We start from the raw sequence: 19294 nt of genomic DNA on the forward strand, positions 1-19294 counted from the left end.
TCGATTAAAGATCAACAATTGCTGTAATATCCAATTGTCTCTGCCGAAAATCGCTAGTGCGGCTGGTCAAGCCGGTAAATTAAGATTTCAAATAAATAAATAAAATAAAAAATAGATAAAAAAAAAGCCTGGACCAACAAAGGGCCAAGCCCCAACAAACCCATTCACAGTTTGAAAGAGACCAGTAAGCGATCATCGCGGTAGAAATCCCAAGTGGTGCCAGCCTTTGTCTCCCTTCCTCCTACCGGTAACCAATCGCGGCCTTCGGAGCAAAGTCACAAAAGACCGCGTACCTGCATATTCTCTCTGCGAGCCCCGCCACTTTACCTTGCCTTGGGCCTTGCCATTGCTCCATTCTTCTACATAGTACTGTACTCAAACGGCATGGGCCGGGATTTGTTCAGATGTGTGTGTGTGTGTTTTTTGTTTTTCTTCCTTCTTCCTTGGTCCAACGGGGATCAAGAACCGGCCCCCCCTCTTGAGGCTTTGCTGACCACCAAAGTTCTCCATTTTATGGAAGCCCTGGTCTCGCTCTTTTTTCCCCCTTCCTTCCTTGTTGTATCCATGGTTCGAGGCGGAAAAGCTCTCCGACTGGGAAACTTGGGCCCCAGGGCCACCTGGCACCTTGGTAGCGGTAGCCCTATTTAGGCATCGCTCGTCCAGGAAAACTCTTTTTTTTCCCCTTGTGCTCCCACACCTCATCGCAAGTAGCGATTGGGAATGCAGCCTTCTTGGCAGAAAGCCGTAATCCTAGGGCTGCTCCGGGCCGCTCGCTTGGTGGGAGGTTGGCTCTCGGGATCGCTTACTCTGGGCTCGCTTGGGCGAAGGTTTGGAGGTTGTGTGTGTGTGTGTGTGTCTGTAGATCCCGACTTTTTCCTTTCCAGCCCAGTGGTCTTCCCTGCTTGGGACCGGTCTGGAAACAGATTCGGCTATTTGACGTGTCATGGTTCAAGTGGTCTTTCTGGTCCCTGCTTTCCATATCGTCACCCTTCTCCGTGCGCTTGAGTTCGGGTCCAAGTTATGGTCTCATCTGTCTACCCTACCTTAATTCTGCACTTGACTATTGTCAACTTGGCAACAGCTATGTCGTCAACCACGTTGGCACATTAAAAAGTCGAGTAACATCGGGCTCCATCCCTCAGACCTTTTGTACGAGGGAGGAATAGATTTTTTCCCTTTGATATCCAGATCTTGGACGTGCGACGTGCAACAAATCTTTCGCTTGCAAGACCGTTGGGTCTGTGGCTGGCGGCTATCGTTGGTGCCATCTCGCACATCCGTTTTGGTGGCGTTGGAGCTGGGTTTGCGTCCTCGTACACACCCACTTGCTTTTTCTCTTTTATTACAGAATACGACACGATGTACCCTCCGTATCAGATCATCACATAATTACTCGAGCGCGACGGACAATGTTCTACCCTTCTCCCACCACCACCCTCTTTAACTGCCGACCTCTGGGCAGGGTCTTGTTGCCCATTCTCGCCGTCAATATCACACAGGGTAGTATCAGCTTTTTTTTTTATTTTCATTTACTGCGGTAAGCCGCAGCATCGGCCGTAGGATTTTTGTACTCGCAAAGAATGGCTCATTTCTGTCATTCTTTCCCACATTTAGTCATATCATCAAGAGGCTTCGGGGCAATGTCGCAATAGTACCGTAAGCTGCTTCCACATCGGTCGCCCCACTTCGGCAGGCCACCGGCGGCCAGTGTCGTCTGCATACTACGGTACGGCTCCATTCTACAGTAGTAGTCCAACATTAGGGTGTGATGGCGTCGGGAACATCTTTTTTGTTTTGCAGTAAGCATATCATGTGCGGTTTTGTGGGTTGAAGACAAGCAATAGATGGTCTAGAACTTGCAGTCCCTCCGAAAAAGACCCTGCGGCATTCCACACGGGATATCGGCACGGTTTGCGAGAAAGAGACTGAAAAAAGAGGCAAAAAAAAGAGGAGAATAGAATGACTTGCAGTCAATTGGTGAGCCCAAAATGTACATGTACATTGTTTTGTGGATTTTGAAGCGCATTAGGGTTTTTGCGGTTCAACCCGCCGCCGCCGCTAATATCTAAGAAGAACAAAGAGAAAATTTCTTCATGTTGTGGAACATACTAGAACTGGACAAAATTACTTTTTTTGACAGTGGTACCCATGGCAAGACGAGCCAATCGTATATTTGACATAATACGTAAATGCCTTCACTTCTCTTAGTTATTGAGCACCCAAGTCGGGCAACGCATGCCTCATGTCTTAGTTCTAGTCTTGCTCAACCGCGATGGGCTGTTTTTTTTTTTTTTTTTTTAAGTTGAGACGTTTTTATTGGACAAAGCTACTTGCCGGCTCGTGCGGAGAGAACAACCTTACAGGGAAAGGGTATAACTTTCTTATACCCAGGCGAGATCCCCTTTCCCAGGTGTTGGCTACCATGTACATGCTCTTCTGTTAAAGTCTATTTTCCTTATTAGTAGCGCATCTTATACCCCTTTTTTAGGCAACCAGCAATCCTCCGATTGACTTTCCATCTGCATAGGGCCTCTTGGACCGGCTCTATTCCGCCGTTAGATTTATTCCGCCGTCCGGATTCAATCTGTGTAGTTGATGCAATAATATCATGACTGCATAAACCGCCCGCTAAAGATATCTTTCATCCCTTCTGACTTGTGTCATCCCACCCAAAAGCGAAGAAGGCTCGGGCCATGATGATAGCTGGATGAGCGCATCATTTCGTCCAAGCAGCCGGCCTGCTTTGTTTTCGGATGTAAAAAAGTATTCACATGGACCTTAATCTTTTTTCCTTTTTTTTCTTTCCTAATATGATCGCCGAATCCCTGCCAGCATCTACCATGTAGCCCAGGCACACCCGTGACATATTTCATCCCAATCCGTTGATCAAACATGTGACTCGACTTCCCGGGCTTTATATTGTCTTGTTGACTACGTCTCAACCGCCCATACACTTCGCGAACACGAGATGACATTTTCACCGAGTAATCGGTCATGACGCAACTCCCCGCCCAGCCCAATTGTAAGGCTCACCGAAAGATGCCATTCACAGTAACGTAATCGGCGGGCTTCAGATACGGAAAGATGTGTGGCTTCTATCCAAAACACATTGATGCAAAACACAGCCACTGTGGAAGGAATTTGCTTCAATAAAAAAATGATCATGGATACTCCCCTACAGCCCACCCTTGAGCGCAACAGCGATTTGCAAAGTTTGCCGTATTTCTTTGTGTATAAAAGGCTCGATGCATTCTGTGACAAAAAGTGATGTAACTGTTGTAGTCTGTATCTCACTCTCGCTTTAACGAATACTATCGAGTAGACCTCGAGTACATCTGCAGAAACAAGAGAATAAGATATAACACCAATCCAAAGCCAAAAAAGGGAAGAAACGAGCCTGGTAGCATTCTTCATCCTATTATACTCATACTATCAAGGCCCACATATATAGTCCACAAACTCTTTTACAACCAAAGCCCACATAGTCAAGCAAACTGTCAAGCAAGCTGTCAAGCCCACAGTCAATCACCATGCCGGACGTCAAAAGTCTCGCCCTCTTCATCCTCCTCCTCCCCTTCTACGGAGTCATGGCCCTACCCATCGACCCCGCCAGCGGGAGTCTAGACGCCGTCGACCACGGCGTCCCCGCTGTGGCCCGGGACGTACAGGCGGCAGCCGCCACAGCCGACACGGCCCAGATTGAAACCGCCAACGAAGCTGAAAAGCGCAAAAAGAAAGGCGGTGGTGGCGGCGGCGGCGGTGGAGGAGGAGGCGGCGGTGGTGGTGGTGCTGGGGGATTCTTGGAGATCGGCAAGGATGGCCTCAAGCTCGGAGGATCCGGTTTTGGCTTTGGTGGCGGCGGCGGCGGTGGTGGTCGCAACGGTGGTGGTGGAGGAGGCGGTCTTGGCGGCAGCGGTGGTGGTGGTGGAGGAGGTGGCCTGCCTGGCCTGCCTGCGGGCCTCCCTGGCCTTGGTGCGCTGTTTGGTAGTGCTGGTGCGGGTGCGGGTGCGGGTGCGGGTGCTGGGTTTTAGAGTCGCTTGGGAAGCAAGGATTTCTAGGCCATCCTCGGCCCGGGGTGGCCTTTGTATGTACATAGTTTTTCACATAGTTTCGAGAGTTGAATGTAGTATCTGCACAGGCATGTATATATTGTGAAATTTGGTATTTACGTCTACATAAAACCTGTTGCGGTCGTCACAACGCCGCGCACAGATAGTCAGCTATATCACCTTTTATCCCCCGGCTGCCGACTTTTAGCAGCTGCTACAGGTAGAGACTGGGTGTTGTGCTTTTAGTACATCAAAACGACAACCTGTACAGCAAACGTCACCCACCTGGATACTAGACTAGACTAGTCTACTGTAGTCTAGAATATAATACAGATCACGACTCGTATAGGTGGTATACCATACTTTATCGGTTGCACAAAACTGATTCAACCGCCCAACCTTTTTGTCTTTTTTTTTTCTTTCTTTCCACTGCGGCAATCTTTCGCGAGGAACAGCACCCTCCAACGGAGACAAAACCTGCCGGTACCCTCAGTGGTAGATCCAGGGGTGACCGTCCGATTGCAGCCATCTACAGGCTTGAATCCGATCGGTGATGTGACGAACCTTTTAGGTTTTCTTTTTTTCTTTTTCTTCAGGGCAGTTCGTCCACATTAGAAAGTCTTGGCACCTCGTACCACATTATCCACGAGAAAGACGAAAGAGAAAGAGAGAAAGAAGTCGCGTGGCTACGATCACGCATCGCGTCATAAACCCATGTAGACGCGAATACGTGATTGTGAGGTAAAGATTTTTTTTTTCTCTCTTCAATTTCTTCGCGCCAAAGCTGTGTGCGCTCGGCTGCGTTGTTTTTTTCATCATCAGGTGTGGCAATCTCTATGTAGCAGAAAGCCCAGTACCTTGCATTAGCTCGAGTTGATGGAGGGTCGGCGAACCCTTCCATTCGGCCAGCCAGAAAACGAGTCTTTTTTTTTCCTTGGTTGCATCCATTACAAAAAAGAAAAAAAAGAAGGACAAGGAAAGAAAAAAAACTTCTACAGTGTTAGCATGTTTGCATATGTCCATTTCTTTGAAGGTGTTCGGTACCAAGCCGCCGAATTCCGCAGCCGAGAAATTTTTTTTTTTTCTCTCACAATTTCTCCTCCCTTGGCCACGTTTCGCCGAGCTCTGTCCGATGATGCATTTGTGATGGGAGCGCCCTAATAGTGGATTAGCTTGGCTCGGCAGGCTGCGTTTACACATTCTCCCCTCCGACCTGCTGCTCTCCAGCTGCTGCTGTAATTTGCTCGAATCACATGAAATCTTGTGGCTTCGGACCATTCCCCTCCCGGAGCCAGGGTCTATACGTCCCCGGGGCGATTGCTATCGTGTGCAAGTGTAGGGTTGATGAGTTGGCATTCTCTTTTTCGGTGCGTTTATCCATATCTCGATTTCCACTTGTGAGCGGTCTAGTGCTGCCCGTGGGGAAAACATGCTTGTAAAATTTTCGGGCGGTGGCGGTGAAGTACTTGTACGGAGTAACTCCTGACGATGGATGCGAGACTTTTTTTTTACGATGGCAAGATGGACATCTTTTTTTTTCTTTTTCTCCGCAAATTATTTGCCTCCTCTTTGACATATACCGTGCTATTTATTTTCTTTGCGTGTCCAGTGGCTTCTTCAAAGCTGCGATAGATGGCGTGTGGGAGGAAGAGGCATACAAGCTCACCGCCTGGGCAGCACGTTGGTTAATGCCTCTGGCTGACTGCGCGTCTCGAGAGACCACTTGTGTGCATCAGCTTGGCCTCGCTTACAGTAGCCCAATTCTAGAACCTCCCTTTCTTCACCGTTTCTAGGTTTTTCGCAAGAATGCCTTTTTTTCTTTCTAAGCGAGCTGCGGGGGCGAGAGTTGAAGATTGACGAGCAAGGCTTGTAGAGAAAAGCTAGCTTCGGGCTCGTAGCCATGGGATGGCTGGGTTTTGCTGCCAAGTGTGCCTACCGGCTCCCTGGGTCGGCATTACATACTGCTTGCTACCTACCTACGTCAGTTTGTTCAGTCGAATAAGCTGATCTCTTGACAAGCCTGGAAGCCGGAGGTCCGTACAATAGTTCCCGTGACGGTTCCGAGCTGTACGGATAAGTAGGTTACACACCCTCTGGGGAAAAAAATCGGATAGTGTAGTGAAATGGCCATTGCCTTTTGTCAATGAGTATTGGTACGGAATAAAAAGTAGTATACTGCAAAGTGTACACAGCGTGTCCTAGATGTGCGAACTCGGGTCCTTCGGGGAAGGAAACGTATAGTTCAAGAAAAATGGTCAGGGATACATTCCTAAACTATCACATTAACACAAAGTAACTTTATCCCTTTAAGCCTCGGGATCTCCTTATGATCTGATCATGAGCTCATGCAACTCATTCTGTCTGCTTATCACCGGTGACGCTGGCATTGGCGACTGCATAAACCTCCATCGTTGCATCCTGAATCACGACTTGCTGTGTTTTACCGCCGCGAGCAGCACGCGAGGCGTCCATATCCATGTAATAGCTACCCTCACCCAGGAGAAGAGTGGCTGTTGTGTCGGGGTCAACCCGGATTCCTGTGCTCAGGGCCCCGGCAGAGTCGCCTATCCAGTATCGTGGGCTTGATGCCTCTTCTTTACAGTCTGCACCTTGCTCTTGTTCGGATTTGGTGAGTTTGCCAAGGGGTATACCTGTCTTCCTCGAGCGAAAGACGCGCAAGTTTGACTGGAGCTGGAAGAGGACATGAGGAAGCCCCTTTTCGGGGCTAGGAAAGTACCCGCCCATGACCGTTTTCGACGCACTCTTCTCTGCGCTCGTGGTGAACAAAATGACATGCCCAGAGGAACTTCCCGAGGTGGCTTCTACCACACGATTCATTGTGGTATCCCGAATGTCCGAGTTGCTTTGAGCTGATGCCTGTAGGATGAATCGCGTGTCCTTTTCTTTGTGATCCAGGCTGCCGACCCTGCTTGTATCGACAGTCGGCGCAAACAGTGAAATTCCGGCGCCGAGTTGAGAGAGTCGAGACTCCCCAGTGGGTGGCTTCTTCTCTTCTGTGCCTTCAGCAGGCTGAAAGAGAACCGCCCAGAGCTCTTGGAAACGCAGTACAAGATTAGGCTGGATGAGGTTAGTATTTGTGAACAAGACTGTGAGTTTCTTTTTGTTTATGGGCGTGTGCTTGCTCACCATTAGACCAGCTGCCGCCCCCGACAGCTGTCGAACCGTCACAGTTCCGTCGATGCGGTCGGTCCCCATTAGTGTGTTCACCAGTGCCTTTGTCAGGCCCGAGTCTCCGGAGCTGGCCTCAAGAAGATCGCCGGGATACAAACGTGGCTCACTTCCCCATGCCTTTCCACTCTGGCGCACACGCAAGCGCAGCAGCAAGTCCATCAAGGTTTGTACCTCGGACCGCCCAACTTCCTGTCCACGCTGTACCGCAGGGATCCCATCTTTGCTCGCAAACAGCCTCTGCACCGTCGGCAGAAGATGCTGCTCTGTGGGAAGTGAGTGCATATGTGCCGGAGCTGCCATGACCAGAACATCCATAGCATCGCTCATTGCGCTTGGAAAACCCTCCTTGAGCTGCTCTGGCTTCTCGCCGCCCGGATCAGTCGCGTTGCACACTAGACTGCTGAACATGCGGTCGAACCCGGATTGCCGGTTGCGTAGAGCACCATCCTCGCGCCAATATACGTTTGCATCGTCCAATGTGCCAAGCATCCTGTCGCGCTGAAAGACGGTCAGGAGCACGGCAAGCTTGAACTGTTCAAAGTCCACAAGCGCGTCCTGAGGCCGTAGACAAGGGGAAGAGGAGAAAGGGTGGTTGGCGTAGAAAAGAAAACTTCTCCAGAGTAGCTTGATGGCGTTCTCAGAGATGACGGTATCCTGGTAGCTTGATCGAATCTGGTCGCAAAAGCTTTGCTCGGTCCAATCTAAGAGGGGGATGGTCAGGCCCATCTTTGATAGAAGCGCATGAAGGGGGAGGATATGCTTTAGTGTCTGCAAGAATCTAGAGCCAAACTTACGTTTTCCACCAGATATGTCGACGGCGTGCTTGTCAAAAGTCGTACGGAGATGCTCTCGCTCCTTGAATCTCAGTTGTGACGCAAGTTTTTCCGTCAAGTCATGGCGAACCGAAGCTTTCATTTTGACAGAGTTAGCTAAAGAGGAAGAGTGATTGGAGTTTGGCCATGGGCAAGGTTTGGGAAGTTGATGCTGTGTACATGTACATACTGCGAGTCGCCGCATCGAGATATCGCTGCACATCCCGCCTCGCGTGTCCAAAGGCGATGGCCTGGATAAAATTATCCAAAGAAGACAGCATAATATCTCTCAGCTGTCTAGATTTTTGACAATTCAGTGACGTGATAGAATAAAAGAAGAAAGTTGCCGATTGCAACTAATTGGAAAGCGCTTTGGTTTACGTTGGCGGGCAAGATTGATGTGGAGTTGAGTCTGGAATGACACCACGGTGGATTTTCTCATATCTTATAAGGTAATGCAAGGTACCCAAGTACAGGCCTGTAAGGCTGAGAAGTAGTCACATACCAGGAGGCCTCACTCAATTGTGTAACGTGTACTTTTTGAAGCCTGTACTATGTATTACACGTTAATTGATGATACTTCCTTCCAAGACAGGCAGGGTCGGCATTCCTAGGGCTGAAGGCCTGTGGATGGATTTGAGAGCTCCCAGTTCAGTAGAACTCGAACCATTTAGCAATCCAGTAGTAATCATGACAGGGAGTAAATTAGGCAGTGACAATGGTTGCAATCCGCAGTCTGAATCATGTACCAAGATACTATGTGCCCCGCCTCACACACAAACACAAGGAACTGTGCTGAAATTTCCTAAATCGGCTTACATGGACACGAAGTCGCAGCAACATGAATCAGCACGCGCCTCTGCGCCTCTATGGGGCCATGCATACCCGCCGCACACCAGCCGCGAAACAAAGGCACCAGATTGTAGCCTAGGCGAAGATATCATATAGAGAGACGAGTCGTTGATGGTACTTTTTTCTCGGTATCTTGGCGAGCTGACTATACAGTTTCCGTGCCTTGAGACCCCTGATTGCGTCTTGTACTCAGATCTTGCACATTAGCAAATCTGAACAGTAAGATAGACCTTGGATAATGGATATGAATTATTGTAAGCTTGTAAGAGAGACTCGGCAGAGCATCAAAGCCTTGAGAGTAAACCATCATCAACCATGTAGACAAGTGAATATAAAGTGGCTATATGCTTCAACGTTTTCAGCATGTTCTCTCGTAGTATGCCAGAGACATAAACACACTGACAATCCTCCGACCGCGAATAACCAACAACAGTTAAAAAAAAGAAGCCAGCTATCCCAAGCCATGCTTCTTACTCACCTTGTTCTGGGTGCTCTTGCCATCATCAGCCCGGCATCTACATACCCAACACAAACCAACAGAGACCCAAAGTATGAAAATGCATACCCCCACATCTCCTCCGCCGGTGGCAGCATCGGCAGCGATCCGCAACTGCAGCCCCTGATCGCGCTGGAACATTTCAAGCGGAGCGTCGAAGCGTTCTTCGGGAGTATTGCTCCGGAGCCTCATCCAACATCTGCAGATGCCGGTCTTGCTGCCCGCGACATTACTACTTCCCGAGGACCTGTCAAGAAAAGAGGCCAGTCTGCCCAGGCGCCTGCGAATGGAGGCAGAAAACCCGCAGCCCCGGCCGTTGTCAAGAGCAGCAAATCGCTGGCTGCGAAGCCTCCCAATGCTGCTGCCTTGCCCAAGGCTGCCACTGCCCCCAAAGCTGCTACTCTCCCCAAGGCTGCTACTGCCCCCAAGGCTGCTACTGTCCCCAAGGCCGCTGCTCTTCCCAAGGCCGCTGCTGTCCCCAAGGGAAAGAATGTTGCCGCCGCAGGTACCAACAAAGGCTCACCTGGTTGCTTGAGGAAGGGACTAGCGAAGCGCACTGTTGTGGAAACATCAGTCAATATAGACGACACCGCCATGAAGAACATGATTGCGGTAGCGAGACGAAGTGACAATTCGTGGAGGGATGGTGAGGGATGGGCTATTCTTGCCGGTAAGATCTTCCTGCTCCTGTTTGAGCAATGGACTTTTCTCCATGTTCTGCGACTAACAAGTACTTGCAGCCTGGCCGCCCACCGGCGTCATGCCCGTGCCCGAACACTATCAGCTCATCGCAGGCTATGTAAAGATCACCAGCACCGTCAGAGAGGAAAAGGACTCGTGCGGCCAGGTTGTCAAGAGAATAACGACCAACAACCGACAGTGGCGGGGTTACGCCTACGACATCCGCGCGCAGAATAACAAGATGATATTCATCGACCGCGGCGAGAGTGCCTCGCCCGACAGCTGGCCCGTAAAGAACCTCTTGAAGGAAGCGGGCTTCGGGTCAGTGAGCTACTCCAACCTCGGCCCGATCAAAGATGGGCTCACTTACGATGACATCTCGACGATTGGAAAAATCATTGTCGCCGAGAATCCCAAATACTCGTACACGGGAGTCGGTGGGCACAACTGCAAGACGTTTGCGCAGGCGCTGTATAAAAAGATAGCCTAATTGTTTAGGGATTCTAGATTTGACGCATCGCCAATGGAAGACTGCTGGGGAGGGAAAATATTGGATATAGTTGGTCATGACCAACTTGCATGGCGGCGAACACATGGTTTAAGCTTATTAGCTAGCTCGAGTTGTGTCAGAAGGTAGAATCCATCGCTTCGAAATTATTTAAGCGATGCGGATGACTGGCTGACGAATAGAAGCAATCCGTACGTATCTGTACTAGGGTGTTTTCCATGCTGACGTCCAGGGTGCCGAACAAGGATTCATAAGTTCACCGTCCACTTCAAAGCTCATCGGATCTCAGGGTTGAGCTTGCGAAGATTAACCCACTTCTATAAAAGAGTAGATGATATATTCTTGACAGAATCGGGATCGTCGAGCCTGACTCAGGAGAATTGCGATGAAATCGATGCCAAATATGTCGTCGTAAAAGTCGAATCAGGAGGGTGGAGGGAAATGACGGAAGAGTGACACCCCCAAAATTGTCTCCCCTCTTTCAACATCCGATGTTGTCTTTTTTTTGTTGTTTCCTACCTAGGCAATGACCATCAACGAGTGCATACGGACTTAAGCTGCCGACCGATCTAGGTACCTCTACGTAAAGTCAACAAGGTACTTGTACCGTCCCAAGAACATTTGCGACAAAAGCATTGAGGTGCTGTGACCTTGATGAGCTTACTACCGAATTGGGCAGGAGTTGGGTGGGCCGACCCGAAACCCCCGCTGCCAGGGGTCCATTCCATTGGGAGCTGGAAATGATGACCCCGCCAAAAAATATCTCCAACGATGAGGCTTGCATTCAACAAATAGACCGCCATCTAACTCGACCCAGCTACAACTCTATCTTTCGACGACTGCACCCGAAAATACCCACCCTCGAAAAAACCACAACCACACGCAAACGAAAATCATGGCTTCAGAACAAACATTCCGCGCCACGACCACGGCACCGGTCAACATCGCCGTGGTCAAGTACTGGGGCAAGCGTGACCCCAAGCTCAACCTCCCCACCAACTCGTCCCTCTCCGTGACCCTCGCCCAATCCGACCTTCGCACCCTCACAACCGCGACCTGCTCGTCCGACCGCCCCGCCGCTCAGGGCGACAGCCTGATCCTCAACGGTGAGGAGTCGGACGTCTCGGGCGCCCGCACCCAGGCCTGCTTCCGCGAGCTCCGCGCCCGCCGTAGGGTCCTCGAGGACGCCGACTCCTCGTTGCCCAAGCTGTCGACCTTTGCCCTCAAGATCGTCACCGAGAACAACTTCCCCACCGCCGCCGGTCTCGCCTCATCGGCTGCCGGCTTCGCCGCCCTCGTCCGCGCCATCGCCGACCTGTACCAGCTCCCCGACAGCCCCGCCGAGCTGTCCAAGATTGCACGCCAGGGTTCCGGCTCCGCCTGCCGCAGTCTGTTCGGCGGCTATGTTGCCTGGAGGGAGGGTACCGCGGCCGACGGGTCCGACTCGCTGGCTGAGCAGGTCGCACCGGCGTCGCACTGGCCCGAGATGCGGGCCATCGTGCTCGTCGCCAGCGCCATGAAGAAGGGCGTCAGTTCGACCTCGGGCATGCAGCAGACCGTCGCCACCTCGACCTTGTTCAAGCAGCGCATCGCAGAGGTGGTGCCCGCCAACATGAAGACCATGGAGGAGGCGATTCAGAACCGGGACTTTGCCTCCTTTGCCGAGGTGACGATGCGCGACAGCAACTCGTTCCACGCCACCTGCGCCGATACCTACCCGCCCATCTTCTACATGAACGACACCTCGAGGGCGGCGATCCGGGCTGTCGAGGCCATCAACGCCGCCGCTGGAAGAACCATTGCCGCCTACACATTTGATGCCGGCCCCAACGCCGTAGTCTACTTCCTGGAGCAGGATGCCAAGGTGGTTGTTGGAAGCTTTGCCAAGATTGTTGGTAGCGTGGATGGCTGGAAGGAGGGTGCAAAGGACTTTGCCGCCCAGGGTGTGGAGATAGATGAGGCTGTTGCTGGCCTGTTGAAGAATGGCATTAGCAGAGTTATCATGACTAGCGTTGGCGAGGGCCCTGTCAAGTCGGATCAACACTTGGCCTGAGCAACACGGCCCGCGGTCTGATCCAGGGATTGAGCGGCAGGCACGGGCATTTGAGCCTGGGGTATCTATCTATTTTTGATTTTGGTCCCTTCACACGATTAATGTTAGCTCCAGGCAGAGAAAAAAAAAACCTGCAAATTTGCTCTATAGATAGATTATGACTCTTAGCGCTGTCAGCTAATTACTATAGGAAAAGGATTCAGCCACGTTGCCCTTTCATGCCTGCATTTCTGCTGTAGCTGTTGAGACATTTTGTGAGACGACTGGGCTGCTCGACCAAGCAGGCTCTTTTGACATGTGCACTTGCAATGCGGAGTTTCCCCGCGCCCCCTCATCCAAACCCCTGAATCCAGCGTTGTATTTTGTTAGTCAGCACTACGTCAGGGATGGGAACACTCACCTTGGGCTCACTTGGACGACGCGTCCCAGTTGCACAACTTCCCGCCAAAGGCGCGACCTCTTTCATCAAGAAAAAAAAAAGAAGGCAGCGATCACAGGTAGGTAAAGGCCAGGTAGGTGCGACGTACATTGTCCAACATCGGGTGTGGTTCTGCTTGCGTCTTCTGTCCTTCATTTGGTTCCACGCCAGTTTTTTTTTTTTGTTTTCAGTTTGCTCCCGTCGATCTTGTCCATCTTTCTCACCCTTCCCATCAAACCAACTCGGCCCTTCTTTTCTTCCCATCTCATCCCGATTTCCCGCCTAGCCTCATGGTCCGGCTTACCCTTTTGAAAAAACCAGACGGATTGTCAACAACCGCCGATTGCGCTGCGACCATCTCACCATGACCGCTAGGATTTTTGATGTTGACCAGACGGGAAACGTGCTTTGCTCGTATGACCATGGCGACCGTATTGACGACAATTCGGACGGTTCCATGAAAATAGTATGTTTTGACCTATCTGAACGAAACGAAGCCATTCCCACTTGCCCCACGTCGCATTTTGTTTCTCACTCACAACGCCACCACCCTGCCATTGACCAGCCCACTAACGTCTGCGCAGGAGAAAACCCATGTACCCTTGATCAAGGCGATTTTTTACGCATTTCTTCCTGCCGGCTTCCCGCACACCGTCACCGAAGACTACCTCCACTACCAGATCTACGACTCCCTCCAGGCATTCTCCTCGTCCATCGCCTCTCTCCTTGCCAATCGTGCAGTGCTCGAGGGCCTCGGTGTTGGCGATGCGTCGCAGTCTCCTACGGCCGCCTTGGTCTTGAAGATCATACAAGATACCATCTCGCGCCTGGCTACTATCATGTTTGCACATCGCATGGGTACTGCCATTGAGCCCGAATGCAAATCGTACCGATTCCTGGCCGACATCTTCAACGACGCTGCCCAGATTCTCGACCTGCTTGTGCCCGTTCTTCCGCTGCTACCCAAGGTTTCGGTTTTGGTCACATCGGGATGTTTGCGCTCACTCTGTGGTGTCGCGGCGGGTGCCAGCAAGGCCAGTTTGTCCGCCCACTTTGCCAAGACGGGAAACCTAGCAGAGCTAAACGCCAAGGAGGCTAGTCAAGAGACAGTCGTCAGTCTCGTCGGCATGTTGACCGGAACAGCCGTCGTCCACATGGTGGAGGATAAAACTGCTGTGTGGTGCTGGATGGTTGTGTTGATCTGCATGCACCTCATGATGAACTATCGTGCCGTCCGAAATGTCCGCATGCTCACCCTCAACCGTCAGCGTGCAACCATTGTCTTTCGCGAATTCCTCGAGACAGGCAAGGTCTTGACCCCAGCCCAATGCTCCGCTCGCGAGAGTATCCTGCTCAACAGTCGCGGCAACATGGGCAGCAAGAGTGGTGACTACAAAGGATTTTGTCAGTTCGGCAGCTATGGCGACGTCATGAGCTGGCGACCATGGGGCTACCACCGCTATGACTTTGAGACAGATGACTACTTTATGGGCATCTACCACTGGAGGTCAACCTTTTACATCCGCATCGCAATGAAGGAGACCAGCCGAGAGGGTCGGGCTAATGGCCCGCTGCTGGCTTGGTTCGACGCTGTCGCGCATGCGTACCACTTTGACTCGGCTCTCAAGGATGGCCTCGGTAGCCATACAGAACATGCTGGCCCTGCCGGCTACATCTCACCAGAGACCAAGGAGACAGTCCTCAAGGCGTTGACTGCCGCCGGCTGGGATATTTACGACGGACAGCTCGAGATTAGAAGTCCCGTGCGCGTGCGTATGGCCGACGCTGGGAAGAAGGGCATGTAACCTCCCTTGACTACTTGACACGCCCTGAGTGCGAGGCCACCTGGCTCTGCATCTAGGGTTTCCGTTGGCTTGACCCTACCGTTACCTTTGCGTTTTGTTTATGTTTTTTTTTTTTTCTTCGCTTGATTGATGAGAACTGCATGATATGGAAACCGGACAACAGAACGGAATCACGAGGAATTTCTTATGACAACAACGAGGGATACTCATTTGCTGATACTTTTCATTTGTTTTGCAGTCCCATTTGCGCTGCCACCCTCGGAGAAGGCGGCTATCATCTCCCAACACCAGCACCACGTACCATCCACACAATCTTCTCACGGACAGTATCATACAGTACCTCAGGAGATGAAGCACGACTAGGTTGGTGAAGTCTGTTTGACAACAACAGAAGCCGGTGGGAATGATGAAAGTATTGAGGATGGAGTTTGGGGGGCTGACTTCTTTGTGCCTTTGCAAATTCGCAAGGCTTTCACCTGTTTCGATTTCTGACTTTTCTCTTCTTGTTTGCACAAATGATACCATATAGGGATGGCGTCGAGGGCGTTTAATTTTAAGGGCATTCTACTTGACAATAATTCCTTTTGGTGATTTGCGTGTTGGTGGCATTACACGATTCTGATGTGACTGTGAACCAAGATAGACTGAGGAGCGGTCCAAGAGATCATACAAACCAGTATTAGCAGAGTAGTGGCATTCGGTACTCAATCGCTTGTCAAAGGGAGCAATCACCCTTCACCAAGTGTAGTCTATTGTATGAGATGAGTAATGTTACAATGGCTGGTGTTTATGTCTTTGTATATTACAGATCGAGGCTCTCCTGCGTACCAGCATCAACCCAGCCGCTGTGCTGGCGCAGCTGATACATGGCCACTCGACTCTCATCGCCAACATCTTACAGCGAGGCTCAGTTCAAGCTGGCCCCGGTCCTCAAATTCCAGTCAAGGATCAAAACCGCCCAGTTCTATGCAGCACCAACAAACCTCAACACCCTCATCTTCACACCCTCCCAACTGTTCAACTTGGGCCTTACATCCAGGTAAAAGTTTATCTGCGGGCCCTGCTGCTGCTGCTGCCGTTGCGCTGCCCCAGGCCTCCCCGCATAAAAGTCAATCACATACTCGATCTTCTTCCCGCAGCGATCGACGACCCAATCGTGCCGATCAAAGGGCGCCGTGTAGCCCAGGAGCGTGTTGAGCCTCGCGCGCGGCGTCATCTTGGCAGCGAGGCCCGAGAAGCTCTCGAGCTTGGGCCCGCCGCACTTGTTCCCGCCCGGCCCGTCCAGGTACGGCGCCTCCCACTCCTTGATCTCCTTCCAGGCGCGCTCGTTGACGGCGTTGTGGATGGGCACGACGGTGCGCATGTCCACGGGCTGCGTGTCGCCCGCCGTGCCCTTGCGCTTCAGCGCCTCGAAGAACATCTTCTCCGACGGGTAGATCCAGTTTCCGGTGCGCGGGTCCGCGCCCGTTTCGATCTCGTGGTTGACGGGGCGCGACGGCGGCGGTGCTGCAGAGCCGGGCGGTTGGCTGGGGGAGGCTGAGGATCGCGGGATGGAAGATACCACGCGGTGCTCGTCGAGTTGCGGTCGCGGCGCAGGTCGTGGCGTTTGTGGTTCGGGAGATGTTTGTGATGCGGTGCTGGACCAGCGCCAGCTTAGCGGGTTCCATGACGATGATGAGGCTGGAGAGCTGGGGGTCTGCGGCGGTGGTAATGTCGAGGAGGAGGCCGGCATGGGGTGTGGTGGCATTGGCGGCGGCGGCGCACCGGCTTCCTGTGCGGCGCGGGCCTGCTGCAGCCAGACCTCGCGGGATTTGTGGTCGACGGGGCACTTTTCGGCCGCAGCGTCATTGCTGCTACTGCTGTCCGCCATGGCAGCGACTGTTGGATGTGTGAAAAGAGATGCTGGGCAAATGGGCGATATGTCTGTTTTGGAGAAGTCTGTCGGATATGTAGTAGCAAAAGAGGTTGACAAAGTGTGGGTCCGATATCTTCAAAAGCTTCAAAGCGTTGGTTATTTGCGGAAGGCGCAATTAAGTGCTCCTGCCGAGTGCTCCAGCAAGGTGCCGCCGCTTGCCGGCAGCCCAGGACCAAAGAGCCCCCGGGTTCAAGGCAACTTCGGTTAGTGGTTATTCCGTTGGCCTGCTACTAAAACAAGCTTTGTAACAAAGCCAATGCCTTCGGGCGCGTGAGTTCGAATCTCACAGTTGTCGAAGTCGCCTGGTCCTTATCTTTTTGGTTCGAAATCCAGATCCGAAATGCAAGGTACGTTGCATTTCGACGTTGATATTTTTTTTTGGCTTCGGGCGACCGCGGCAGAAGAAAACCACGTGGGCGGTGAAAAAAAGTGCCCAATGGAAGCTAGCGCCAATAAGCTTAAGCGCCTAATGGCGCCTATATGCAAATTACAATTTCTGCGAGGGAAGGAGCGGTCATATAAGGCTGATATGGCACGCGACACGAAAGAAAAATGCTTCGGAACTCATTTCGACATTTTGTCCCATCTGTTGGTCCAAAAAGCTTGGAGCATGCTGGCAAAAAATGGAGACACCAAGAATCGAACTCGGGACCTCTTCCAATCCAGGCAACTTGAAGCTGCTAAGGAAGCATTATACCACTAAACCATATCCCCATTTGATGATACAATGACCTCACGTGGTGATCCATATCGCTACGTCACGTGCTCCACTATCCAATTCCAGTAATTCCAGTTCGCCGGTTTGCATACGGCCACAAACGACACAATCTTACTGCAGATCCAAATCCGACCTGCGCAGCTTTTTTTGTCTATTGTACCTTCCAAATCATTAAGCCGCCGTTTGCGGTTTGATATCTGTAACTCAAATGCTAGGCAAGAGTCAAGGACCAAACTGGCAATAGGTTCATCAAACATCGTATAGTTACGGTAGGACCTGCCAATTACTGTAAACAGCAAGAGTTTCACCACAGTCCCTCAAGTAGGTAAGGTAAGTATCTACCTACCTAGGTACCTACCAAAAGTAGGTAGTGAAGCTAGTTTTTTTGTAGCTCAATACGATAAACTACTGTTTTATTACTAGCCTCTGCTATTTGCAATCAACTGCACGCTGTTTGTCGAACCATAGGAGCTTAAATGGGAAATACTACATATGACTACGGCGCGAATTTGACTTGGTCCGTTTATATCTACATACATGGCCATCTTTCAGAGCTTTTAAAACTTTCAGGTACATTTTTTCATGCGCTTTGATGTCGAAATCGCCGTCTACTATTATTATCTGTGGTAGCTAGCATAAACCACGTCGCATCTCTAATCCCTGATATAATCCTTGGTGGATCGCAGCCCTACAAAAACCTTTTTCCCACGAGGCGAGAAACCTTACCCTACGTCTCAAGAGAGTCTAGTAAAGGTATGATTTGCTTTTGGGCATCCCAACGCCAACGCGGTCGCGCAGCCCAAGGGTCTCGAACGCTTGGCCAAAGAAAACGTGAGGTCGGACAAAACTCGCATATAGACGTCTGCAGAAAGCCACAAGGCCCAGATCAGCCCATGGCGGGATGCATGGCTCGAGAATGCTGCAAGATGCCGAAAACTCTCCGCAAGGGTAGGGTGGTGTTGCCTACTCGCGTAGGGTAGGGTAAACATGTGCGATTTCAAATACGCATTAGCGATATCGGCCTGCCAAAATCTTGGAAATCCTGCATTCCCAGATTTTTTTTTCTCCCTCTCTTTAAGCCGTTGCTAACCCCACGCCCGCCTCCAGCTAAGGCAGGGTTTTACTCGATAGGGTTGGGCCGCGGCACAGTTATTGGTTGGCAGTAAGACGGGGCAGGAGTGCACTTCACCTCGGTGCAAAATAATCCCCAAAGGTGGAGGAGGGTTGATGGAGGAGGGGGAGCCCTTTGCTGCACGTTTCCGGCCTTACCGGGGCCCCAAAGATGCCTGCCATTGCATGATGTGAAGTGGGATGGACTGCTGCAAGCTTATCATTTGTGGGCCTATTTGGGGTAGATGCCAGCAGGGATTTCGATGGCAGGCGCATTACAATATGTTTTCTGTCATTGATTGTTTGAACATTTCCAGTGTGGAAGATGCGACCAAAACTGATGGAGATGGTTCATCCCAGGGAAATGACAATGGTTTTTTGGTCGCGTGCATAGCATTAGCGCGGGGATGTAGTGCATGTTTGGCACAGTAAACGGTATCGTTTTCGTTTTGTTTCTCGTCTCGATACGAAAACAGTCAAAGAAGAAATGTTTTATTTCGTTTGGGAGTGTTTTGTTTGTTGAGGTGGCGGTCGGCGGTTTTCAGTCTGGCTACACCGTAGTGTGTGAAATGCATGTTTCGTAGTTCCTCAAGATCAAGAGTGAGTAGGATCTCAACCCATAACAAGGTTCGGGTCGGTTCGGTCCATCTTTGCAGTACAGTACTTACTTATTCATGTTGGTTGT

The 19294-nt window shown here is 51.2% G+C and overlaps 6 protein-coding genes and 2 non-coding genes across 8 annotated transcripts; 5 read left to right on the plus strand and 3 right to left on the minus strand.

Annotated features, from left to right (window-relative positions):
- Positions 1-3218: 3218 nt before the first annotated feature.
- MGG_09753 (uncharacterized protein) lies at positions 3219-4031 on the plus strand (the record flags this gene model as incomplete). Its single annotated transcript, XM_003717551.1, has 1 exon — positions 3219-4031. The coding sequence occupies exon 1, from the start codon at positions 3531-3533 to the stop codon at positions 4029-4031; it is 501 nt and encodes a 166-aa protein (XP_003717599.1). The 5' UTR covers positions 3219-3530.
- A 2135-nt stretch (positions 4032-6166) lies between these two features.
- Positions 6167-8470, minus strand: MGG_09752 (uncharacterized protein). Its single transcript, XM_003717552.1, has 4 exons — positions 8244-8470; positions 8036-8149; positions 7197-7942; positions 6167-7127 (listed from the first exon to the last, which is right to left on the minus strand). The coding sequence occupies exons 1-4, from the start codon at positions 8332-8334 to the stop codon at positions 6402-6404; spliced, it is 1677 nt and encodes a 558-aa protein (XP_003717600.1). The 5' UTR covers positions 8335-8470; the 3' UTR covers positions 6167-6401.
- An 898-nt stretch (positions 8471-9368) lies between these two features.
- MGG_09751 (uncharacterized protein) lies at positions 9369-10572 on the plus strand (the record flags this gene model as incomplete). The annotated part of the gene is made up of 2 exons (XM_003717553.1): positions 9369-10071; positions 10142-10572. The coding sequence occupies 2 exons, from the start codon at positions 9369-9371 to the stop codon at positions 10570-10572; spliced, it is 1134 nt and encodes a 377-aa protein (XP_003717601.1).
- An 823-nt stretch (positions 10573-11395) lies between these two features.
- Positions 11396-12920, plus strand: MGG_09750 (diphosphomevalonate decarboxylase). The gene has a single exon (XM_003717554.1). It carries the CDS (start codon positions 11486-11488, stop codon positions 12641-12643), a length of 1158 nt encoding a protein of 385 aa, XP_003717602.1. The 5' UTR covers positions 11396-11485; the 3' UTR covers positions 12644-12920.
- Positions 12921-13065: 145 nt separating this feature from the next.
- Positions 13066-15444, plus strand: MGG_09749 (uncharacterized protein). The gene is made up of 3 exons (XM_003717555.1): positions 13066-13527; positions 13646-14858; positions 15105-15444. The coding sequence occupies exons 1-3, from the start codon at positions 13426-13428 to the stop codon at positions 15227-15229; spliced, it is 1440 nt and encodes a 479-aa protein (XP_003717603.1). The 5' UTR covers positions 13066-13425; the 3' UTR covers positions 15230-15444.
- A 94-nt stretch (positions 15445-15538) lies between these two features.
- On the minus strand, positions 15539-16867 carry MGG_09748 (cytochrome c1 heme lyase). Its single transcript, XM_003717556.1, has one exon. It carries the CDS (start codon positions 16734-16736, stop codon positions 15831-15833), a length of 906 nt encoding a protein of 301 aa, XP_003717604.1. The 5' UTR covers positions 16737-16867; the 3' UTR covers positions 15539-15830.
- A 107-nt stretch (positions 16868-16974) lies between these two features.
- On the plus strand, positions 16975-17076 carry MGG_20219. Its single transcript has one exon. It is a non-coding gene; the product is annotated as a tRNA-Ser (tRNA).
- A 329-nt stretch (positions 17077-17405) lies between these two features.
- Positions 17406-17495, minus strand: MGG_20220. The gene has a single exon. It is a non-coding gene; the product is annotated as a tRNA-Ala (tRNA).
- Between the last annotated feature and the right edge of the window lie 1799 nt (positions 17496-19294).

The sequence above is a fragment of the Pyricularia oryzae genome, chromosome 4, assembly GCF_000002495.2.
Source record: "Pyricularia oryzae 70-15 chromosome 4, whole genome shotgun sequence".
Taxonomy (NCBI): Eukaryota; Fungi; Ascomycota; class Sordariomycetes; order Magnaporthales; family Pyriculariaceae; genus Pyricularia; species Pyricularia oryzae.

What these genes read in the sequence shown, in the direction of transcription:
- MGG_09752 (XM_003717552.1), bottom strand. Translation starts at nt 8,334, where the DNA reads ATGCTGTCTTCTTTGGATAATTTTATCCAGGCCATCGCCTTTGGACAC. An exon ending in TCTCGATGCGGCGACTCGCA is followed by an intron (nt 8,150 to 8,243) that starts GTATGTACATGT and finishes TCAAAATGAAAG; the next exon opens with CTTCGGTTCGCCATGACTTG. An exon ending in CGACATATCTGGTGGAAAAC is followed by an intron (nt 7,943 to 8,035) that starts GTAAGTTTGGCT and finishes TCCCCCTCTTAG; the next exon opens with ATTGGACCGAGCAAAGCTTT.
- MGG_09748 (XM_003717556.1), bottom strand. Translation starts at nt 16,736, where the DNA reads ATGGCGGACAGCAGTAGCAGCAATGACGCTGCGGCCGAAAAGTGCCCC.
- MGG_09750 (XM_003717554.1), top strand. Translation starts at nt 11,486, where the DNA reads ATGGCTTCAGAACAAACATTCCGCGCCACGACCACGGCACCGGTCAAC.
- MGG_09749 (XM_003717555.1), top strand. Translation starts at nt 13,426, where the DNA reads ATGACCGCTAGGATTTTTGATGTTGACCAGACGGGAAACGTGCTTTGC. An exon ending in CGGACGGTTCCATGAAAATA is followed by an intron (nt 13,528 to 13,645) that starts GTATGTTTTGAC and finishes ACGTCTGCGCAG; the next exon opens with GAGAAAACCCATGTACCCTT. An exon ending in GGCCGACGCTGGGAAGAAGG is followed by an intron (nt 14,859 to 15,104) that starts GCATGTAACCTC and finishes TTTGTTTTGCAG; the next exon opens with TCCCATTTGCGCTGCCACCC.